Source organism: Prenolepis imparis, unplaced genomic scaffold (assembly GCF_030444845.1).
Source record: "Prenolepis imparis isolate NDT839.2.m4 unplaced genomic scaffold, iyPreImpa1.0 SCAF_5, whole genome shotgun sequence".
NCBI classification, from domain to species: Eukaryota; Metazoa; Arthropoda; class Insecta; order Hymenoptera; family Formicidae; genus Prenolepis; species Prenolepis imparis.
In genome coordinates this window covers 4,301,934-4,325,376 of record NW_028141163.1, presented here as the reverse complement: position 1 = coordinate 4,325,376, position 23,443 = coordinate 4,301,934, and the positions used below count along the sequence as shown (strand labels likewise).

Sequence of the window (23,443 nt, the reverse complement as noted above, 5' to 3'; positions counted from 1 at the left end):
TTACAGCAACTTAAATAATTTGGTTAAGTTGTATAATAATACTTTTAACTTATAGATTATTTTAAAGTTTTATAAAAAAAAATAGATTAAATAGAAAAAATTATGAAAAGGTATGAGAAAAACTATAAAAATAAAAAAGTCTGATGAGAATAGACTCTATATTCTTTTAATTTTTTTTCCATTTTCAAAAAGCGTAAACTTTTTGTGCATTATAAGTAATTTTATAAAATTACGTACAAAATCTTTTATAGCATTACTAGCCTTGCCACAAAAGATCAAAATCTTTTCCAACATAAATACAATTTGGAAACACGTCGTGCTTATATATTCTTTTTACTTAATCTTTTTTCAATTACCAATTACATCTAAAAGAGTCGAAGATGGCTTGTCGTTCCGTCGTATACTCATCGATAGGTTAAAATCTCGGCAACTGTACACGTCAAAGTCGTGGCAGATCGTCGAGAAAAATGGAATTTCGAATGAACGTCGAAGTAATCACGAGGAATTAGCGGAGACGCCAAGTGGCCATTAAAATTCCGCCTCCCACGCGATGAAGAGTAACTGTTTTCGAGGTTCGCAGAAAGTTTGAATGCTCGTGACTGGCGATTTTCGAGAAAGGAGAGTTTTCTTTCCGTCAACGTTATAAAACATTGAAAAGCCATGAAAGCCATCTGAGGTAATTTCTCTCGAGAAACAGAGAGAGATTGAGAAGGACAGAGTTTGTAACGATTAAATCGCTATTTTGAGAAAATCCTCTCGTCCAACTTTTATGAGAGATAATCGTGGATGTCGTCGTCTATAGAGATTTCGTCCTGCACAGATTAGAGAAATCTGTCGGTCAGATCGTGAGAATCAACGTTCGTAAACTCTCATGAATCTTTCTTCCGCGCCATTTATCTCTGCTTTATATCCATGCGCGGTAAATACGCTATTAAATTTTATTATAGAAGAGCCTAACTCTCAATAACTATATTTACGCGAAGAGGTGCTTACGCTAATTAACACAAGTCTGGTATTAGCGACAGAAATGTATTATTTACCCGCCAAGGCTATTAATACACCAACGATTCAATTAAAAATTGAAATATTAAAATAATCAAAGGAAAAATAAAGAGAAAAGATGTATAGCAAATACAAGATTATTAATAAGTTATTTAATAATTTATAAGTTTTGCATTTGTTTTTTAATGTTGCAAGATTTTATTTAATAGGGTTGGCAAAATTCCACATGTTTTGGATAAAGTCCATGCCAGTGGTAAAAACCGGTATTTTCCGGAAAAAACCGGCAAAAACTGGCACTTTCTAATAAAAACAATAAAATAAATAAAAAAAATTTTTATATCTTTAAAGTTTAAAAAAATGTATCTCATATATTAATTTGAATTGAAGAAGATTTTATATTTCTCTTATTTTTTTAATCATAGTGATTAATATGATTTATTAATTAAAACGCATATTAATGCAAACGCATATTTTTTCATAAAATTATATAAATATATTTTAATGTAATCATTTTTATAGTTTTTGCCAGTTTATTCCATTGGATAAAAAAGTCCGAGACGGTAAAAACCGGAATTTACCATGATTTTTTCCACTCACTGGACTTTTCCGGCCAATCCTGATTTAAACTGTTTTTTTTTAATAATGCATTATTTTTAAGATGCAATTCTTGCAATTACAATTACAACCAATTTCATATTTTGTTATTAATAATGTATAAAATCGGATTTTTTTTACCTAAAACGATCTCATTAATTTCTTCTTGGATTCTTCGAATGGTTTCAAAATTGTCGTAGAATATTAATATTGCCTGTGACCGACTAGTAACACTGCTCTCATATTCTCATTATTGCGCGCGGCACTAAAAGTGTCGCGTTACGTATTACCAACTGCACTTAATTCGAGGCACTTGGATGATTCTGAAATTATTTTGGCAGTCGACGACGAATCACGCGAACTTCTTTCGACACATGAATCGCGAAACGAAAATTACTAATTGTGCTTTACAACTATGCCAAATTCCGCCATACAATTCTGAATATATCCATTCTACATTGCATATTTTTACTAGTAAAAATTCCAGAGACTCTTATAACAATAATCATTATTATTTATTAATTTTAATCTATTACAATTAATTTCCTTTCTCGAAGATATTATCATTCGTGACAATTGATGATTTTAATAACTTTTAAATTGTCTGTATATATGATACGTGTATATATATTAGTTTGTTGTATATTAGTGTATTCATTTAGTTTTACAACTTTAATCTCAATTTTCTCAAAATTGTGATACGATGGAGCATATTATTGGAAGCGAATCGTATTGAGCATAAAAAAAACCTACGAGGAGTAATAAAAAACATTTCATAAATGTGGGCAGTATTACAAAAAGATGCCCGTGACACGCGATTGATTCTTTCGCTAATTCAAGGTATCCGCTGATGAGTTTATCCCGTTTGTTGTTGCAGGGGCTTCGGGAAACAGGGATATCAGTGCCAAGGTAAGAGGGTCAGACTGATCTCATCGGCTCTACTACTTGCCCAAGATGTGACCATGAGGAGGAACTTGGGGCACGTTTTGCTTGTGTTTCAGTATGTAGTTTCGTCGTTCACAAGCGATGTCACGAATACGTGACCTTCACGTGTCCTGGAGCTGACAAAGGAGCCGACTCGGACGTGAGTATCGATATTACATATAATGCCCCGAATATGGCTTTTTTCTTTCTCTCTTTTTCTCCTTTTCCTCTCCTCTCTCTCTTCCTCACTGCGCAGACTATTTTTGCCTTTTCTTCTTTTTATCCTCAGCCAAGGATTCTCTCTTGGAAGCTTTCGATGAGAATAAAGTTTTACGAGTTTTCACAGATCTTATAAATTAATCACGTACGCGAGGCACACTCTTGCTAAAAACTCAGTCTTACATTTGATTATATTTGATGAATGTGCGTTTTAAAATTTAATAATGATAAGTAATTTGTTAAATATGCTATAATTTTTTTATACATGCAAGTTTTACTTTATAAGTTTTATAATTTTCACATTTAACATTCACATGCGTTGAAATAGAAAATTGAATAGAAATTTAAATAGAGTCTTTTTAGTTTTTTTTAAAAATAATATCAATTGAGAAAATTTTTCACACTCTTGCTAAAAACTCAGTCTTACATTTGATTATATTTGATGAATGTGCGTTTTAAAATTTAATAATGATAAGTAATTTGTTAAATATGCTATAATTTTTTTATACATGCAAGTTTTACTTTATAAGTTTTATAATTTTCACATTTAACATTCACATGCGTTGAAATAGAAAATTGAATAGAAATTTAAATAGAGTCTTTTTAGTTTTTTTTAAAAATAATATCAATTGAGAAAATTTTTCAACGTATATTTCTTTTGTTTTTCTTCTTTCGTGCTTTTAAATTTTCTGTACTAATTTACAATTTTCTACAATGCTAATTTATCTCTTGCGAAAGTTGTTTTAATCAAGATGTATGCTATACGCTCCCGCATTAACAAACGTTCCGAGGCTAGGTCAGAAGTATAACAAAAGTCTCTTTATAGCAGAAATAGGTCACCGAGAGTAGCTTGAGGGCTGGTCAAAAGAGTCAAATAACTGTTTGACACGTCAGCAATTAAAGTCTCGTGCCTCGAGAGTAGGCACCTAACTCATCACGGCTCTTTGATCCTCGAAAAAATCGAGGATGTTTCGTAAACAAGAGGGAACGTCCACCGCGATATATCAAATACTAATATGTCATTTTAATAAAAAGATGTTACTAAGGTTCGTTGGTGGACTGTGATAGATGATGATGTAAGATATTCCTGCGTGAGATATCGCAACGACAAAGTTTTCTTGTAAATGATCCGAAAACAGAATCGAATAGCAACGCCATAATGCCTTTGTAAAATCTATTACAATTTACACGTAAAAAAATCAAGTCGTTTATCATCATTTTCGAATGCCATGAGAATTGCAACTGAAGCGAGATTATTTGATTATCTCTGCCGTAATTTGTCATTAATAATAGCACTAATTCTTCTCGCGAGATGAATTTAATAAAGAAATAAATTTCCTATGACAAAGTTATGATATAAAGATAGAATACATTATAATTATAGGGATTATATAATTTTTGATGATTTATTATTTTAAAAAGCTAAACATTTAATTTATACATATATATATTTTTCAATTTTTATTTGTTCTTTTTGAATCTCGATAGCTACAGGTAGGACCTCTTAATTAAGAAAAGTTCACTAATTGCGAGAAAAGTAGATAAAATTAGCAACATGCTTGAATTCTGCGTTTATGCAGCAATCTTGAATTACAGTTGAACGCGCGAAACAGGGAAAAAATGCATATGTACACTTTACAGAGGAATTTTCATTACGTGGGTTTGAGCCGCAAAAAAGAGAGTTAAGTTCCGTAAATGTGGGAGAATGAAATAAGTATGGTACGTGACTGTGGTTTCACAAGCGTGGCATTCAGCTGAGCGTGTGCTAATTGGCTGGCGCACCGACGCTGCTAAACGCGTGTGAGACGTGTCGTCCGCTGTCCTGTCGTCGCGCAAGGTGCTAAAGGGTTGGGGATGGTGCGACGGCACGCCATCGTATAATCAATATCGAGGTCATTTTCGAAGGCTGCGATAAATCGCGCCGCGCCGTCACCTTGTAAATGGATAATAATAACGCATACGTAGTGCGCGTTAGTAATTCGTTCGGTCAATCTGCCCGTAAGATGAGATAGCCTCCACTTAGCCTGACAGAAGCAGATTAATTAGGCTATAAAATCACGAAGAGTGTCTCTCGGCAATTACTCGGCCTTGCGTCTTTACATCATCATTTATAAGAACACCAGAGAACTTTGTTCCGTCACGAACCTGTAGCATTCTTATCTAAAGCTATTAATGAGAATGAGGGAAGATTAATAGAGCCGTGAAATTACAAAGAGAAAGATTAGCCCCACCCTCGGAATTGTCATGATATATTTGACAAGTTACTTAGAATATATTAGATAAAATTATCTTGTTACGAGATACGATATATATCTTTTAGACTCCAATAGGAATTTCAAAATAATGGAGTTAAAATCACAATAAATATTTAATATTTTTAATCAAAAAATATTTCCTGCAGCTATAAATAAATATATAATTTTCTTCTCTCTCTTGTAACATTTTATTTATACTGTCGGCGCGTTTAAATAAAGTTCCTAGCGTTTCTTCAATTGTTAATAAAAAAAAAAGTAGTTTGCTAACAAGTTGTTATTCCTGGATAAGAATTTTAGCGTCAAGATGATTAAAACGACTTTAAAATGCGAAATTTATTATGCCTCCTATAGTTTTTTTCTTCTACCATCGAGAGAAACATGAAGGGTATAAAGTTTCTCGTAAGGAGAGTGAAATTTATCACAACACAACACCGGATAACTCGGTACCGGTGTATCCTTTTTATCTCTTAGCTGACGGTACTCGCGTTAAAGGAGATCGGAACGTTGAGAGATAAAGGGATAATGAAACAAGAAGAGATCCTTGGCTTGGGGTAAAAAGGAGGGAATGGGAAGTACATCTGTACCTGAGGGCTAAAAGCTGTACGTTTCTCTATCACATTTGTCTCGCACAACGCTCACCGCCGATCGACCTAAAACCACCACCGCGTCCTTTTGCGCTTCGTTTAACCACGCTTGTAACCACATCCGGGCGACGATCACCGAAGCGATTGGCCGATCAAATACATCGGGATATTGTTTCCTGATGTATTTCCCTGGGAGGCAAAGCGTTTCCGGCTCGAAGCAATTTCCGCATAAAAACATAATCGCTTCTTTTCTGTATCGTTCAAAATGATTTGGGAAATCAATGAAACTTCATGACGATAAAATATGTTTTCAATTCAAAAATTGACAATCTTTTGAACTCAAAATTTGACATTTTGTGGGTATTTTATCTCTCCACTTTCAGAGTATTATTTTAAGAAATAAGAAATGTTAATGTTAGAGAAGGGACGAACTGTTTGTTAAAACAATATCCAAATCGAGACTCCATAAGGCTAGAGACTAGAAAATTGAATAGTATCCAAGGTGTTGCATTTCACGCCGAACAAACGTGAAATTTTTAAGAGAGATGCTACAAAAGAGACTTCGACATTCGAGCTGTAAACGTTTTCCGCTTCGAAAAAAGATTTTACTTATCTCGGGGAATTTCCGATGAACTAATCGAGAGTCCTCGCTGTTTTCCTTTGATCCTGAACGCTGATTCCTCTCGTTCCACCTTCCCTCCGTGCTTCTGCGCTTCAAAGGTAATCCTTTCCGCGCCTATTGATCCGCGCGAATATCGGCGATCGCGGGTTTCCCCGTAAAGCGCATAATGGCTTTTCATTGTTGGACGCGGGCTGCGACAAAAGAGAAAAAAAAATCACGCACGAGCGAGCACAGATAGCTTCTTTTTTTTCTTCTTTACGCAGGAAGTCGCGCAGTTAACGAACGCGGAAACATAAAATCTACATATTATGTAGTATATTCTTGTATAATATATTATATATTAGCTTGAGCTTCGTTGGACAGCGTTGACGCGACAACGTTTCGCGACACACGATATTACTTTGCGAATATCCGATGATGCACATATTTGAATCTTTCAGAATTGAATTTTCTGTTTAAGGGAGAGATTTGAATTTTTCATGAGTTGTCGTTGCATGACTGTAGAGAGTTCAGAAATTTAATTTTTGGATGAAGCGAAAGAGAATCCACGCTTATCGTCGTTGTCCAATAAGAATATAGCTTGCAAAAGCAGGCTTCTAGGAAGCATTTTTCTATTTATAAACTTTATCGAATAAATTATTTTCGCATTATTGATAATAGAGAGAGAATTTATCGAAATTATATAAAAACGATAATATACATATTTATCAGCAATTAAATATCGTTTCGAAATACTACAACTTGATTCTGTTTTTGCTTATTATTTTTATTGCTTAGAAGAAGAGGAAATCAGAAACAAACGATTATGCGATATCGTGTTCTAATTTCTGTATAACTAAACGAGAGAAGCTATGTATACCTCTCTCTGCCGTAAAATGATTACAATACAAACACCGTAACTGTGTCGCTGTTGACGACATTGTTTACTACTGCTTTTCGGTGTTCCCGCGTCTTCGGTGACTAAGAATGTGGTGATGTTAGCTCCGTTTGTAAGAGTCGGGCCAGCCGCGTAATTACGAAGATGATTACGAATATAACGAGCTACCGAGGATTAATCGAGGTTCGGCTGGTGCCGAACTTGTCGCTTTCCGAGGTGACAGGAAACACCGGAAGGCTTAATGCGCGTTGCGCGGACTCGCAGGGACCGCGAAACTTCCTAAGAGCTTGTTTCGGTTTTCGCTCGAACGTATACGCGGAAGGAACGGCAGCAGAAGCAGCTGCCACTATCAGTGGTTTCGGAAAGTTGCCGGAACATTGGCCGGCCCTCTGTTGTTTTGATCCTGTTTTGGATTCGAGACTCGCCACCGCGATTCACAGCTTGCTTTTCGCAAGTTTGAAGAAGAACACTGTCGGTCTTTATTTAAATCCTAGTCTCGACAGTTTCGACCTCGTTCTTGCGTAATGATAATAACTAACAACATTTTCAAGATAGTGAGGTACAGTTTATTTCACGAAAAAAGGACATATTAATTTAGAAAATTTTTTTTCTATGAAAAATTTTCAAAATTTAGGAGAGATTGAGATGGATATTTCGAAAGATATTTAATTGATGAATATTGCAACGTTTTCAAATTTGAAGAACGATGCTTCAGAATTAAGTTATAGATTGTTTCAATAAAGTTGAATAAAGAAATTCTTGCGGCACTTAACCTTTCGATCTCGAATAAGGAAATTTCTTATTCTAATCGGATTAAATATTCTCGCAATGATAAGTACGTTTGTGTAAGTTTGAAACGATGCTTAATCTTTATTCTTTTCTTGAAATATTCGATTTAATTTGGTCGTTCTTCAAAAAAATTAAAAATATATCGATCGTCGCGTTTATATTATCATATATAAATTAATACGCATTTGTAAAATATTTATGAATATATTATAACATATATTTTTTGTGCCTCATTATGAGCATAATTTTTTTTAAGATTAAAAATTAAATGTTACATTTACAATTAAAACGTATTTATAGATAGTAAATAAATTATTTCTTTCTAATATTGTTTTTATTTATATTTGTTTATGGAATTATTTATTTATACATTATATTATATTTGAAAGATTTCAATTTACTTTTAAACGTAATATATCTTGCATTGCTCATTAAAAGATTTTCTCAAAAAACGTTCTCACCCTTTCAGATAGATTTGCGGAAAGATTAATCTTTCAGACAATTAGACTAGTGTGCTCCATTTTATCGGGCAGATTAGTGTACGGTAAATTCGACAAATGACTGTAAATTTTTTATTCGTCACCATTTTAGGATTTTTATTTGATCAAATGTCGTTACTCGAGCAAATCGCGTTGCGTTTAACTCAACCGGGAAATCCAGCGATCTATAGCCGATCAATCCCTATCAACCGCTACACATTTTCTACCCTTTTCCGTATCATTGTCATTATCATCTCAGACCAGAGAGTCTGCGTGTGTGTGCACGGTGTAATGGTATAATAACGCAGGACACGCGGACGAAGCACCATTTCAAGCAACACACCTACAACAGCCCCACCTTCTGTGACCACTGCGGTAGTCTTCTCTATGGTGTCATCCACCAGGGCATGAAGTGCCAAGGTATCATATGACGAACGAAAAAGAAAACGACGAAAAGTCAAGCAATACAATAACACAGCTCACGGTCAAATAACACGCACTCCACTTACACGTGTCTATGGGATGAGATATACACTATATAGACACACACACATATGTATATATATAAAATATATACGCACGTTCACACGTACAGAGTACACTCGTTACACGTTTTTCTTTTTCATTCTGTTTTTTCTTGGCCCAGCGTGGTGTTGCTTTGTCTTCGTATTGTACTCCTGTATATTGGTCTATCTCTCTATCTATTTTTCTCTCTCCTTGTCTGTAAATAACACTCGTTGTAAATATTCTATAGAGCTAGAGAGTAATTCTACGAGAGTATATTCTCGTCCGCCGTCGTGGCACGGAGACTGCAATTCCGATTAATCGCGTTAACAATGATCGCAGATGAACGCGACAGTGGATGATCGTCTTCCTTATCCGCGCGCGTTCTGACGTACCTGCTAATGCGATTAGCGGAGCTTTTAATTATGTACACGATATATCCTTCGGCGTGGATTATGCACACTGCCGACCGGGGCTTTTGTGCGTATTAACTGCGTTCCTCTTTCTGTCAGTGGGGACGCAATTTCACACGTGGCTGCGTATGTGTGCGCGTGTGTGTTTTTGTGTGTATCATGTGTGGATTGCTACCTTGCATATAACGATACACTGTCCTGCGACAAAAAAGAGCAAGGAGAGAGATGGAAGGCGGAAGAGAGGAGCTCGCAAACGGAATATAAAACTTTTCTGGCGAAAACAGAAGAGCGAAAGATATATAGAAGGAAATTTTTGACCGAGTTTTGCATTTTGTTCATAATTCATTTATTTTGATCCCGTTCTTTCACTCTCTCTCTTTGTCTTTTACATAAGGGGTGTACACTTTAACAATTTTACATAGCTCTTTTACGTATCCCTTTTTCGTTGCCTCTTTCAGATAGATCGTTCATATAGTATAAAAGACTCCTTTGCACTTTTAATACATTTTAGTTTAATATTCGGATTACTTACTCGAGACGATTGTGCTCGGTTCAAAAAGTTGGCGTTTCAAAAGAATGCCTTTTGTCGATAATTGGATGAACTCGCCTTTGAGTATTTAGACCGGTAACACTGTTCTGGACGACACAGAAAAAAAAAAAAAAAAAAAAAAACAGTTTGCTTTGACAATTAGTCCGCGAGCCGATCTACATATCGAGAGCACATACATAGCCGCTGAGATAACGTCACTGAACATGAGTTATATTTTTTTCTTTGTCAAGTCAATTCCCATCCTCCCTCACACCCTCAACGAAGCTGTAAATAATCCTTGTACAGTTATGGCACCGAAAAAATATTCGACCAGACTTTCTCGGCATTATATGCCAATCAAGTTTGCGTTTGTAAATAATATCTGTGCAGTTGTTGTGTGATTTGTTCATGATCTGTGTGTACGTGTGTATGTATGTGTGTATGTATGTGTAACGTATATATGTTGGACAATGGAAAGTTCTAATACATATACCTAAGAAGGAAGTCAAATTTTACGAAAAATTTACAAGAGTATTATATATAATATTTTTTACTAGATAATATTCTACAATATATATAGGATATCAACAAAATATTTTGAAAACTATAATATATATTTGTATGTAAATAATTACATAAGTATTATCGAAAATAATATTTGAAATATTTTGAGATTTTTACGCATTAAAAGAGTGTGATACTTGCTTTTCTGTGCTTTTCTTAGGCGCGTGTATAGACTTTTGAGATTAATGGACTTTTTTACGACCGTGTATACTTTTCACTGTTATCACAAGTTTCTGCCGTTGCACCTGAACCGCACAAAAGTCGTGCATTTTTTCGCTGTATTTGTTCGATGTGATTCTCGATGTGATTTTCTCGATGTAATTCCTCGATGTATTTCTGCGGATATCATTGACGTGATCCTCCGTTTTTATCGATTGTCTATCTCTTTTCTCTCTTTTTGTGTGTATCCGTTTGTTCTAAGAGTCGTTTCACAATTTCACACTTTTTGTTCATGTTCCTCGAAAGGTCTTTGTTTCCTGACAGTTTGCGACATTCTTGTGTATCCCTTTAATGCGTTCGCTTTAATTCAATCCAGTGAATCATCGATTTCTTTATTATCCGCAATTTATCAGCGCTTTAATTCCGAACTCGATCGTTATTCGGTCACGATATTTGTGATCGGTCGTTTGTAACAGGAATTCACGAAAACGTATGTTCAGCGTCGTATATTCCATTGAAAGAACGATTTACCATTCGCGAATTCAATTTATCATTCGCTTGCGAAAAATCTCGCAATATATATTTTTCTTTCGTACTAACAATAAGAAATATAACGGTATATTGATGCGCGCGCGTAAAATTTCTCAATTTTAATTTATTATTAAACAATTAATTTTTTAAGATCGAAAATCTACCGATAGTCTTTCTATTTTACGATACTTCTATCCGTATAGACGAGAGATATGAAAGCGATGAGATGATTAAATGTATATATGTATACATATAATATAAAATAAAAAAAAAGTATGTAACATAGAAAAGCAAACATCTCGAATGTTAAGTATCGAGAACCTATGTGTAATGTACTTTTTATATTTCTAGTTTTTCCTCTACAGATTACCTCACACGAGTCGCTTTTGTACTTCTCGAGTACGTTTATCATTTCTTCATCGTGTCGAGTAAAGACATCGCGTTCCGCTAATCTTTTCGCGGTGATCAACGGCACGCGAGCCGCAATTTTACACGCCATCGATGCAACGATAAAAGCGACACAGTTAACTTGGCCGTCAAGAGGCGCGCGCGCTTGAAGGAATGCATTTCGCGATGGTCCGATTAGATCCGATTAGCATATAAGCGTGACGATACGAGTTTGCGCGTTCGATCGTTCAACCGTCGCGTCGGTTTAATCATCCGTCCTTTCTCGTCGAAAAAAAGAAATGGAAAAGAAAAGAAACAGGCCGGAAATATAAATATTGGCACAGTACCAATATGTATCTCGCGCGCGTTGTACCGTTTAATTTATTCATTTCTGGCTGGCTAGATTCTCAATGTTCTTAGCAACGTTCTACATGTATTGTCGCTCTTATTGTCATTTTCGAGAGAAAGATGAGAACAATGCCTTTCCTGTAAGTCTCTCTTAAAGCGCGCTCACGTCCCATATTTTTGCTCTCTTCCACTTGGGTTTTAGAGATCGTTAAAAGTGCTCGTGCTCGTGATTGGACTCTTGACAATCATTTCTGTCGCAAAAATCTTGATATTACTCTCTCGAATTGGCATTGCTGATCAAACTTTCACATCGGTTTTTAAATGATCTTCGTGATTGTAATAAGAGATTGACATTTAACATATCAAATATACATACTTGCATTTCTTTATTATTAGAATAAATGGACACATGACGTCTGTCGTATTTTTATAAAACTTGCACAATAAATTATCTATAAATATATAATTATAAATATAAAAGTGAGCATAAAAATTTCATATATGTGTAGATGTAAAAATGAAATATTTAATGAAAATATTATATGCGCGAGAAAATTTCATTATTCTTGATATTATACAGAATTTTGTCTGTCAGAGATTTGGAAATGTATTATTCATGCAACTTTAAGCGAGTGAGGGGCTCAATTAAAGAGCGCAAACTTTCTAATGAAGTTAGAAAATAGTTCTAGCGTGTACGTTCGCTATTACATCGTACTACTTACTTGAACCAATTTTGCGGTTTCTATAATTTTAAAATCCACTGCCATCCGCTATCATCTCCGCTGTCCTCTTTACTTCACACTGATTTCGTAGAGAAATGCTCCGTTCTATCGTAGTATCCGATTTTATCACGTTACACAATGACAAAGATAATACAGACTCTCTATATAAAGTCCATCCTAGGGCTTTCACGCTTTTCGCGTCCATGATTTCATTTTCGAGCCCGACTATGACCAGGATTCGCGAGTAGAGGGGGAGAAAGGACGGAAGGTAAAGCTATAACGAAGATACGCAGATGCGTCTAGGTGATATTCGCGTCAGATGCACTCGTGGAACCGTGACAAAGGTCTGGTCTTTTACGGGAAATAGTGATATAGGGAGAGGAGGTTCTCTTTGCAAAGACGAGCTGGCGCCCGAGATGTGAAGCGTGGGAGAAGGAGAAGGGCAAAAGAGTGGCGTGAAAATTAATGAGATGGTTGAGTCCGGAAGAAAAGCCTGGAGAAGAGGGAAGCCTGGCGTAACACAAAGATTCTTTATGCGAAAAAGGGAGAGATTCTCCGCTACAAAATGCCTTCGAACAGGTGCTATTCAATTAAATCTCGTAGGCATTACTTCGAGGAATTTAATTCGACAGCTTACAAGAATTCTTGTGTCTTCGATGGTATTTCTATTCGCACCATTTTCACTTTATAAGAGAGATTATGGAATAACTTGTCGCTTAATGTACTCTGGAATCCAAAGATAATTTATATTTAAATTTTTTGCTTTTTTTTTGCAAAGAAACAAAAAATTTATTTATTTAAGGTATTGATTATTTTGTGAGTAATAAGAATTATTCTTCGAAAATTACGAAGAGTGATACGCAAGTAATCATTCTCGATAATAAAAATTATTTTGAAAGAGGCTCTTCTTCTCTCTCTTTCTTTTGTCTTCTGTAGTTTTGTACATTGCGTGACATGATAGAATCGTAGGTGGAATTTGATCAAAATTTTATAGATTATTATCATCGATAGATGTTCGCGCAGTTGACACTGCATTTTTCCGCTGACGTTCTTTTGAGCACTTTGAGTGAAAGCCTTTCCTACATCGGGGTCTAAGAATAACGCCGCTATTGACGATACTCGACTCGATAATAACTGATGATACTCTGCCCACGTTCAAGTCTCGTGAAACAGATTTTTATAGTCTTTTATGCGAAGAAAAATATTCATAGTAACGACCGTAAATTTCCAATCGACCGTCGCACGCCGATCTCGAACCGCAGCGCAACCTTTCAAGACTTTGCAAGTGATCGTCTCGTTAAGGAATTTTTGTGTGCCAGTGTGTGTTATTCTCCTGTTTTGAATCTCTTTTCCTCGCGTACTTTGTCACAAATCTGCACTTTTCTTCGTGCATCGGAAAGGTGGATTGAAATCATTTGCATCCACAAAATATTCGATTTAGAAGGTAGAGTTATTTTCAATGGGGGTTCAATCCTAACACATTCGAGGATGCGATTGTAAAACATTCTCTGAGGCTTTACGTGAAGTTAATTCATACTTTATTTATGAGAGATTGTTATGTCATAAATAATTACCTCATTAGAATTGCAAATCAATTAAAGAATACTTTCTAACTACAACACAAGACACAGTTTATTTTATATCATTGTTAACAATCTGTTTGTGATTTCGCAATAAAGCGAAAGTTCTCCTTTGGTTCGTCCAATTGCAAATTTAGCAAATCTTAGCTCGATGCAAAAAAAAAACACAACAAAAATTACTTTGTGTTTCTGGAACTTAGAAACTTTGCGCAAACATATCTAGATATAGGTCATATTGACATTTATATCGATACTCACGACGAAACAGACTCTATAAAAGGAGTTCAAGTTGCACCTGTGCGACACACTCTCATCAACGACGTTTCATCATGATTGTGTGCGCCACCTTGTTTTACGTTCATCATCACGTGGTTCACGTGCACGTATATACTTTTCCTTGTTGCTTCTGCCTCACTTTAGCTTTTGGGTTGGTGCAAAAAAATGGGGAAAAAAAAGAAATAGAAAAGGAGCAAGGGGATATAGCGACAGAATGGGCTTAATGCTTTTTCCTCCCGAAACTGAATTCCCTTCCCTTTGGGGTATCGATCGACGTCACCGTCCGTCTCGATCTTCTCATGCGATGAGATCAGACTGCAAATGAAGGACCGGGCTTTTCCGGGTCTCTATTTCTTGTTCCCAGGCGAGCCAAAAGCACAAATGGGACGTGTTCACGTACCTGACGCCGACCTTCTGCGACCACTGCGGCTCGATGCTTCATGGTATCGCCCATCAGGGACTCAAGTGTTCAGGTAGAGTTAGAAAGCTAACAATATAAGTCGAAAAAGTCAAGCCCGCGTGTTGCGCGTATCAACGACACTTCGCCAAATCCATCAAACGGTCTTAGATATCTCATAGCACATCAATCCCGATCTATCATTATCACCACCACCACCACCACCAATCACCTTCGTGGTTCCACAGGAATGCGTTTCCCATCTAGGTCGACCGAATGCCTCCGTCCCGGTAGTATGATCGATTTGACAGCCGATGTCAAAATTTCGGACATCGAATTTGATTACGGAATATTAGACAGTGGCGATTCTTTCGTTGACGTAATATAAGTGCGATAATTAGCTCGATATAATACAATTAAAAAAAAATTTTTTTTTTTTAGCCAACGAAAGAAAATGATTATTCCTTAAGAGAGAAAATTGAACTTTTCATATTGTAGCTGTAATATAATAAAAGCACGTTAAATAGCATATCTTTACAAATTTTAAATTCCTCAAAATTGTGATCTGCTAAAACTACAAAGAATAATTATCTTTGTTCTTGGATTTTTTTTATTGAACCATGTATAATTCACGAATAATTCGAATAAAGTAGTAAAGGTGATTCTGTGTTACTGGCAATATTGCGGTAGAAAAACGATCATGTTACGGTTTCGTTGAAGCATTTTAACGAATGATATTATGTGTTATTATTACAAGAGCAAAGCGAGAAAATATACCGATAAAAAAGAATATCGAAAATCCATCGACAGTACTAACAGGTAATTCGTTATATCGCTATTAATAGCTAACATATCGATATCGCGCTTCATCGTTGCGCCCGTTTCGCGCGCTTATTCGGAGACCCAGTTACAGACTTTTCAGATTACGAGGCCGCGCGCACTCATGAACAGCCGGTATACAAAAGTACTAGGCAATTAAGTCCTTCTTTGTTGCTTCTATCTCACGGTGCATTAAATTGTTTTGAAGTTATCGCGGCTAATTTAAAGCATAGTTCAAAAAGTAGATATTTTTATTCTCAGTAATATTGGACTTAATTAGCGTAAACATTTAAAGGTTCAAGATTTAATTTAATTATGCCATATTATTATGCTATATTATTAGCATAAATGTTTATGAATTTTTTTATTCGTAATGTATTTAAAAAATAAGAGATACAAAGTTTACTAATTTGAAATTACTAATAATAATTAAAAAATACTAATTAAATAAATTAATTAAAGTACTTTTTAACTCATTTATAATACGATATCACGTTAGATTCATTTATTTAAAATAGTGATGTGAAAATACATTAAAAACACTTTTTAAAGGCATTTTATTATTATCTTTTTCAATTTTTGTCGAACATGATTTCTCGAAAGAAGCATAGACATTTTGAAAGTAGAATTATTCATCGACACTTAATATATTTTTTAAACGGTGTCTGAATGACTACAAATTTACTAAATATTTTATAAGAAGAAATGTATCATACATTTTTTATTAGAGGTGCGACAAATTTGATTACGAAAACGCGTCAAGGGAATTGGTTAAATGTTAGCATCGGGCTATATCGGACAGAAATAGATGTTGGGCTGAACCCAGATGGGGCGGTATCGACCTTAGGAATAACAAATGTTCCATGGCTTTTCTTCGTCGTCCGTGAAATCCCCGGGAGAGCATCTCGGAAATGCACAGATCAGGTGACTCGAAACTCCAGTATCTCCAGTAGTCGCGCGCGCACATCTGTTTCGAGTAGATTCAGAATTGTGTGTCCGAGGATATTTCGCTTCGCCAGACATTTTGTCCGAACATCGGAGCGGACGGACCGCCTCGAAGCGCAGATTTTACACGAGCTTACGAATCCACAATTTCTGGTCACCGACTCCTGGGAGGAGCCAACGTAAAGTTATGCAAAATGGATCTAACGCTCTAAATTTGAAAAATTCGCAAAGAATCGATATCATAAGCTCTTCAAATTCTTACTCTTGACAAAAAATGTTGTAAAGCATGGGAAATCTAAAAAATAGCATTTTTTTTGTCATAATAATCGATTCGAATAATTGTTTTGCAATTGCTTTGCATTTATCTCGCTTCATTAAATTTTTTTATTTTTGGTCTAAAAAATATTATGAAAAAATATTACGCAGTTATTTATCAAAATATTTTATATATATATTTAGTTTTCTTTTCTTTGGAAAAGAGTTTAAGAAGTGGAGAGATTCCTCCCAGGATAATCATCGGTTATACATGATAGTGCCACTCGAACCGCTCCCTACTTTCGTAATGTTTCTCACTTTCGCGTTTACGTACTCTTAAGATCATCGAAAGTCAAATTTCCATTCCACAGAACGAATATTATATACGACCTTTAGATAGTGCCTCGAGGCGATAACACTGATATCACCAAGTTTTTCAGCTAGAAAACGGCGTGTTTCTTTCACAGTCACATAGTCAGTTTGCCCACGGATGAAGTCGTTAAACAAACTATTTAGAAATTGTAATTCCATGACCTTTTTTTTTAACAAAATGAAATTTGTTTTTAACAAAATGTTACTCTAACAAATTTACACATAATTTGACATAAAAGTTCGTAATTTGACATAAAAGTGTTTGTATCTAACAAACGGAAAACTCTGTATATTATGATACGTATATAAAGTAAAGTGTAATTTATTGAAGCGGTCGATTTAATTATATATAGATATTTAATTATGGATTATGAGCGCGGAAGCCCAACGAATGTTGTCAGTCATTTCTGTGTCATTAACTTCGTTAACAGAAGCCATTCAAGAGTTGACAAGGAGACGGAAGTCGCTTATAGTGTGTGTATTATATAGAAAAAATACATTGTAATATATATATTTCTCTATACATCTATATGTATGAAAAAGAAATAATAGCTTTTAATCGAAAAACAATATAATTATAATATATTTTATCAAACTGTCTGCTTATTCGAAAACTTGAGAAATTATTGAGATTTTAACTCTTTATTAACAGGATTCGGTAGCTATTAAAGCTCTATGGCTTCAATTTATAAAAAAAGTCAATATTTTCACACAAATATAAAATATTTTTATCTATATATAATTTTTAATAAATATTTGTAATTATAAAAAAAATTAATGTAATATTTTACGATTCGGAAACATTTCCAATTCAGATTTTTCCAATCGGGAATATATACGAATACACCAATTAGCGCGAATAAGCATAGAGATCACGCATTTCTACGGATTTCTACGGCACGGAAATTTGAGTCTACTAAAATTAAGCCGCTTTCAGCATTGATCGAAATAATGAGACATCGATTCAAATCAATTTAAATTCGAGAACGTTCTAAAAAAAAGTCATGAAATCCTATCGTAATCTCCATCGTAGCGTTGGGCATTCGCAAAAGATATATCTCACTCTGAAAACCAGATCCTTGACTCGAGTGTAGTTCACTTTTTGCGCTCCGACGTCTTCGCTACGGGTTTAACACGGGATTTAGATCGCGTAATCATCCCCCTGTTGCACCCGAAAGAAGCATTCCTCGCCTTTCCCGATCCGGAGATCCACCATCCTGCACATTCAGAGCGCTACATCTCACCATCGTCTCTTCTCTCGCGAGTCCTGAAAAGTTTCCGGACGACGAGATGCGCGATTACACGTCAACTGACACAGAAAATCCGTGCATTGACGATATCTCTCTAATGTGTAAATTTTTGCAATGCGGTAAGAGTGGCACAGAGATGTATATGAAACATCGGTGACATAACGAGATTATTATCCGCGCTTGTTTCAAGTTTTTAGAAAAATTATAGAAAACACTAGATCGTCTCTAACATAAAACATTATCCGTATACGATCGCTGAACTGTAAGAGAAGCCGATCGATTACATATCGATTCGTGATCCGAATGAACGCGTATTCGAGATACGTATAATAATACGCGTTCTCCAACAGAAAAATACGGAATATTAACATCGTGACACTGCTCTCTTACGTAGGTATACACTTTACTTTCGGTCTTGATACATTTTTAATTGTGTTATCACAACTGTACTGTATTGTTGTTGCATCTCGCTCTTCCCTCCTCGTTCTCTCTGTCGTGACGGACGACCTATCTCGACTATCTATGTTTGACGACAAAGCGCGCGAGCAGAAACGTATTTTAATATACCATTCTCCATTCTTCGCCTATTCACCCGCCGCTTATTCAAACCGGCGCATTCTAACCCCGCGTCGGTATCTATATCTTGTCGGGTGTTGAACATCCCCCGATGTGCCATCATACGCATCCCCACATCAGTATATTGTACATACATATGTATAAATTATATATATTATACGATTTAACGTATCACATCCTCACTCGGATGAGTAATTAATTATTATATAATTATTAAAATAGAATATAATTATATAATAATGTTTATTAATTTTGTATATATAAATATATATATAATTACAATTTTCTGCTACTATATATACAGCGAAATTCTCGTTAGAATAATATCTAATTGGATTAAATTATTAATTAAATTTATTTCTCTCTGTTTCAAAGAAAATTTTTTTTATCTTAATTTTAATGACAACTTTTTGATCAAGATATATATATTTTTGCAGAGAACTTTCTAAAGAGATTATAATTTTTAACTCAGTTACATATAACTTTTAATTTCTTCTAAATACTTTGATGTATATAATTGAATCTTGAATTAAAACTTTGTGAAAAGATAAAATACGCTTAAGCGAGCAATGAAGTTTTATTTAATTGCGTAAACGGTTTATTTATTATTGGACAATTTTTATATGTGGCTTAATACTTTAAGGCTCCTGGGTACTCACCGCGGCCATATTGGATTGTGACGTCAGAAGCGAGAAAGCACACGATGAAAATTCTTAGATGCCATTTTGTAATGAAAAGATATTTCAATTAAACAGCACTTCAGATGGCTTTAGCATACTCTTAAAAAAACCCCGAAAACTATCCTTTTCCCTTTATAATCAATCAACAGCTGTAAAATGATCGAGATATCAGACTTTGACATGCGGAATGACTGCGCATGTGCAAAGACCAGACGGACTGGGCTTCATAATATTACATTTTACAGCTGTTGATTGATTATAAAGGGGAAAGGATAGTTTTCGGGGTTTTTTAAGAGTGTGCTAAAGCCATCTGAAGTGCTGTTTCATCGAAATATATTTTTATTTCGAAATGGCATCTAAGAAATTTTAGCGTGTGTTTTCTCGCCTCTGACGTCACGATTTCGACATGGTCGACAAGGAGCCAGGAGCCTTAAGTACTTATTGTTAGTACTCTAAGGATTGTATTGAAATTTAACGAGTCTGTATATATAAGTACGAATTTCACTGTATATACATGTACATAGATTATAGGCACCGACGCACGAGAATTCACTGTACATATGTATTTACACACAAACAATATTTGTCGTGCATGCACGTAAACGTTATATATCTATTACGTCCGTAGATTTATAGCGCTCACTTATCAGCGCGTGAATTCACAAGTAATCGTATAATATCCCATCCTTTAACGGACATGCGAAAACTCTGATTGCACACTGTGTGTTGATCACTTGCGTGATTATCATTCGTGTTACTCGCAATTTAGCTTTCTGTCGACATGTATTTGTACACAATCATACACGTCACTATCTACCATTTGTGTGTTGAACCTTTCATTATTATTACATATGTTCACGCGCACCAGATAGTGAGAAAGATTTTAACATATGTACGCGTGGGAATGCACATAATCACAACAAATGAGATCCTATGTTTTGCCGTAAAAATAATTTTTCCATTTTTTTTTTTTTTTGTTGTAAAGTGCAACACGCGCGTTAATGATTTTATTTTATATATCGAACTACTTAATTTCGATTAATAATTAAAAGAAAATTGGAGAGCGAATTGCATTTTTAAAGGCTCATTTATCCACTCGGTTCAGACTTTGCATGAATTGCGCCAATTTTTGCTCCATTAGCTCTCTCTAGATCGACAAGAAGCAGTTACTCTCGTACTGCTTCAGCTCATGCTTTCTTCGGGCTGCTAGTTTTAAATTCGATTCGCTCTGCGATCCCATTCATTCGCCATTTCACGTTGGTTTTCTCTCGCAACGTTTATATAGTGTTACATTTTTATCAGCATAAAAAAGAACGAATATTCCTTCAATATTTTGAAACACAAATTTTCTCGGTATTCGGCTTTCGTGTAGTAGTAGTATATTCAAGCAGATTATTTTGAAAGTGATGCAAATATAGCGAAATATCTTGAAATATGATATTTTAAATATAAAAAAATATAGAAATATTAATCGTTTTTTTTCATTATGACGAATAAGAAATTATTTTTTATGATAGATTTTTTTATTGAATTTTTTAATATTAGCTTATTTAACATAAGAGAATAGGTATATGTATTATTTTTGACACATATGACTATGTTTGAAGGATACCTTTAAGATAGACTACTTACGAAATAAATGTCTCATTTATATTCCTGAATCACAGTTTATCTCCTACGCGTACATATGCGCGTGACCGCAGCTGCATTCGAATCATTAAAGTTTTAAAGCATCGGACGCTGATTTAGAAATATTTAAGAATGGCGAATGAGCCTATTCCCTTTCCATTTCGAAACGCGAACGACAGCTGTGGTTTCGTCTGAAATTACATAGGGGAAAGGGAGGGGTTTGATCTAGCCACATAAAGAGAAAAAGAAAAAATAATTATAATCGATGATGATATAATCGATAAATCGATGTAATATAGCATGCGACATGAACGTACACAAGAGGTGCGAGGAGAGCGTGCCGAATCTATGCGGATGCGATCACACCGAAAGACGTGGTCGTATACACCTGCACATCACGTGTTCCGGTAACAAGCTCACCATAGAGGGTAAGTTCAATATCATCGATTTATACTGATTTATTCCGATATTTCTGTCGCTTTTTATTTATTTATTTATTTTTTTTTTTTTTTTTTTTTACGTTTCTATCTCGGAATTTACATTGGTGAAAATTCTTTTTGATATTTTATAATCTCACAAATCAATCTGTTACTGTATACTGTTATTATGTTATAACACTTGGCGCGCTACCGCGACTCTTGATATATTTTTAAGTTATATTTTATTTGTGCAGTCATTGCTAACGAACTATTCAGTTTCTCGTTCTCTCAGATTTTTAGATTAAAGTGAATTATTATATCCTAAGAGAGTTATCTCATACCATTATTGTATAATATTACACGATTTGCTGGCGAAATATTATTCCTGCGATTATTTATAACAATTTATAAAAGAGAACGTTTTTTACACAAAAAATAACTACTTTTTAAAAATATGTTTCTATGATTCTAGATGAAAAAAAATTTTTAATTACATATCTCCAAGAAAAATTAAAATAAAATGTACATAAAAATCTCATTTTTATCGATTTATAACAGTCTCTCGTTTAATAATTAAAAATATTCAATCTGTTTTTTACATTTTTTGTCAGTTAAATAATATTGAAAAAAATAACTGTTCTCATAGTGTTCGCATTTTAATATCGCAAAATATAAGGCTTTTAATTCAATTAATTTTTTTGAACTCTGACAGTTTGATCGTGCCACGGAAAAAAATTCCCGATTTAAATTTTGTACCGTGAGCACTTGTCGAAATGCTGTTAAATCTGTGCAATGATTGTGATGTGATTTTCGTTTCGCGAACGACGAAAAAGCATCGTTATTTCCTTCTCAATGAGGGACCGTTGTGAACAAATCGATTAACTAGGATTGATTCGTCGATTGCAGCAAACGAATGGCCCGAAATTCAACGAATTTCTAACGAGCGTTTAAATTAGAGATAAAGAAAGAGAGAGAAAAAAACGATCATTATATAAATGACGCGATATTAATATTATAGTTCGTTAATGACCCTTTATTAGCTGAGCTTACAAATGTCACTCGCTCGTTAAAATTAATTAGGGAGCTTTTTCTATCCTTCTCTTTTCTTCGTTCATTCTGCAATTTTTAATAAAACGAGACAATCATCGTCATCCTTGATTTCGAGGTCCATCGAGGTCCATTGTTTCGGATAGGGGTAGTGTAATAAGTAATAACAGTATGAATTCTTTATATTATACTTCGCATAATGCGCTATTTTTTAACTTTTTGTAATCTATTCATACATATTTCTATAATAGACATATAATAGACGAGACAGAATACGTCAGAACTCTTATCGGTTATCATTTATAATTATAAGACGTTATTACCGTAAAGACGTAATGGCTCTGAATATCATTACAACTTAAGAGCGCAATTATTCGCAACCGGTGACCCCCGCGCCTATATACAGGGTGTCCGGTAATAGTCGCATCAACCGTCGTGTGCAGGTAGAGCTAGTTAAACCGAGTAGAAAAGTCCTCTACCATTTTGCGATATTCTCAATAATAAGAGAGATATTAATTAATAAAGATCGGCCAATTCGCGTAACGACGGCGAGAAGAGACAGCCCAGTTTTATGTCGTTACTAAGCATGCGGCGAAAAGAAACAGTATAATGTTACACGGTTGCTAAGCGCGCGATGAAGCGGGGAGGAGCGCTTTACAAAAGACAGTAACTCCATACGAGTAGCGCTAACTCTGG

At 34.9% G+C, this 23,443-nt stretch overlaps 1 protein-coding gene across 3 annotated transcripts in view; it reads left to right on the top strand.

The window, feature by feature from the left end:
* Positions 1–23,443, top strand: part of Pkc53e (Protein C kinase 53E) — a 62,352-nt gene that overhangs the window by 27,283 nt on the left and 11,626 nt on the right. The window contains exons 2-5 of one of the 3 annotated variants that reach the window (XM_083038425.1): positions 2,474–2,505; positions 2,598–2,680; positions 14,723–14,831; positions 21,581–21,709. In XM_083038425.1, the coding sequence (XP_082894551.1) occupies positions 2,474–2,505; positions 2,598–2,680; positions 14,723–14,831; positions 21,581–21,709 (353 nt within the window). Of the gene's footprint in view, positions 1–2,473; positions 2,506–2,597; positions 2,681–8,653; positions 8,766–14,722; positions 14,832–21,580; positions 21,710–23,443 lie in introns of those variants that run through there. The other 2 variants (XM_083038423.1, XM_083038426.1) reach the window with 2 other exon arrangements.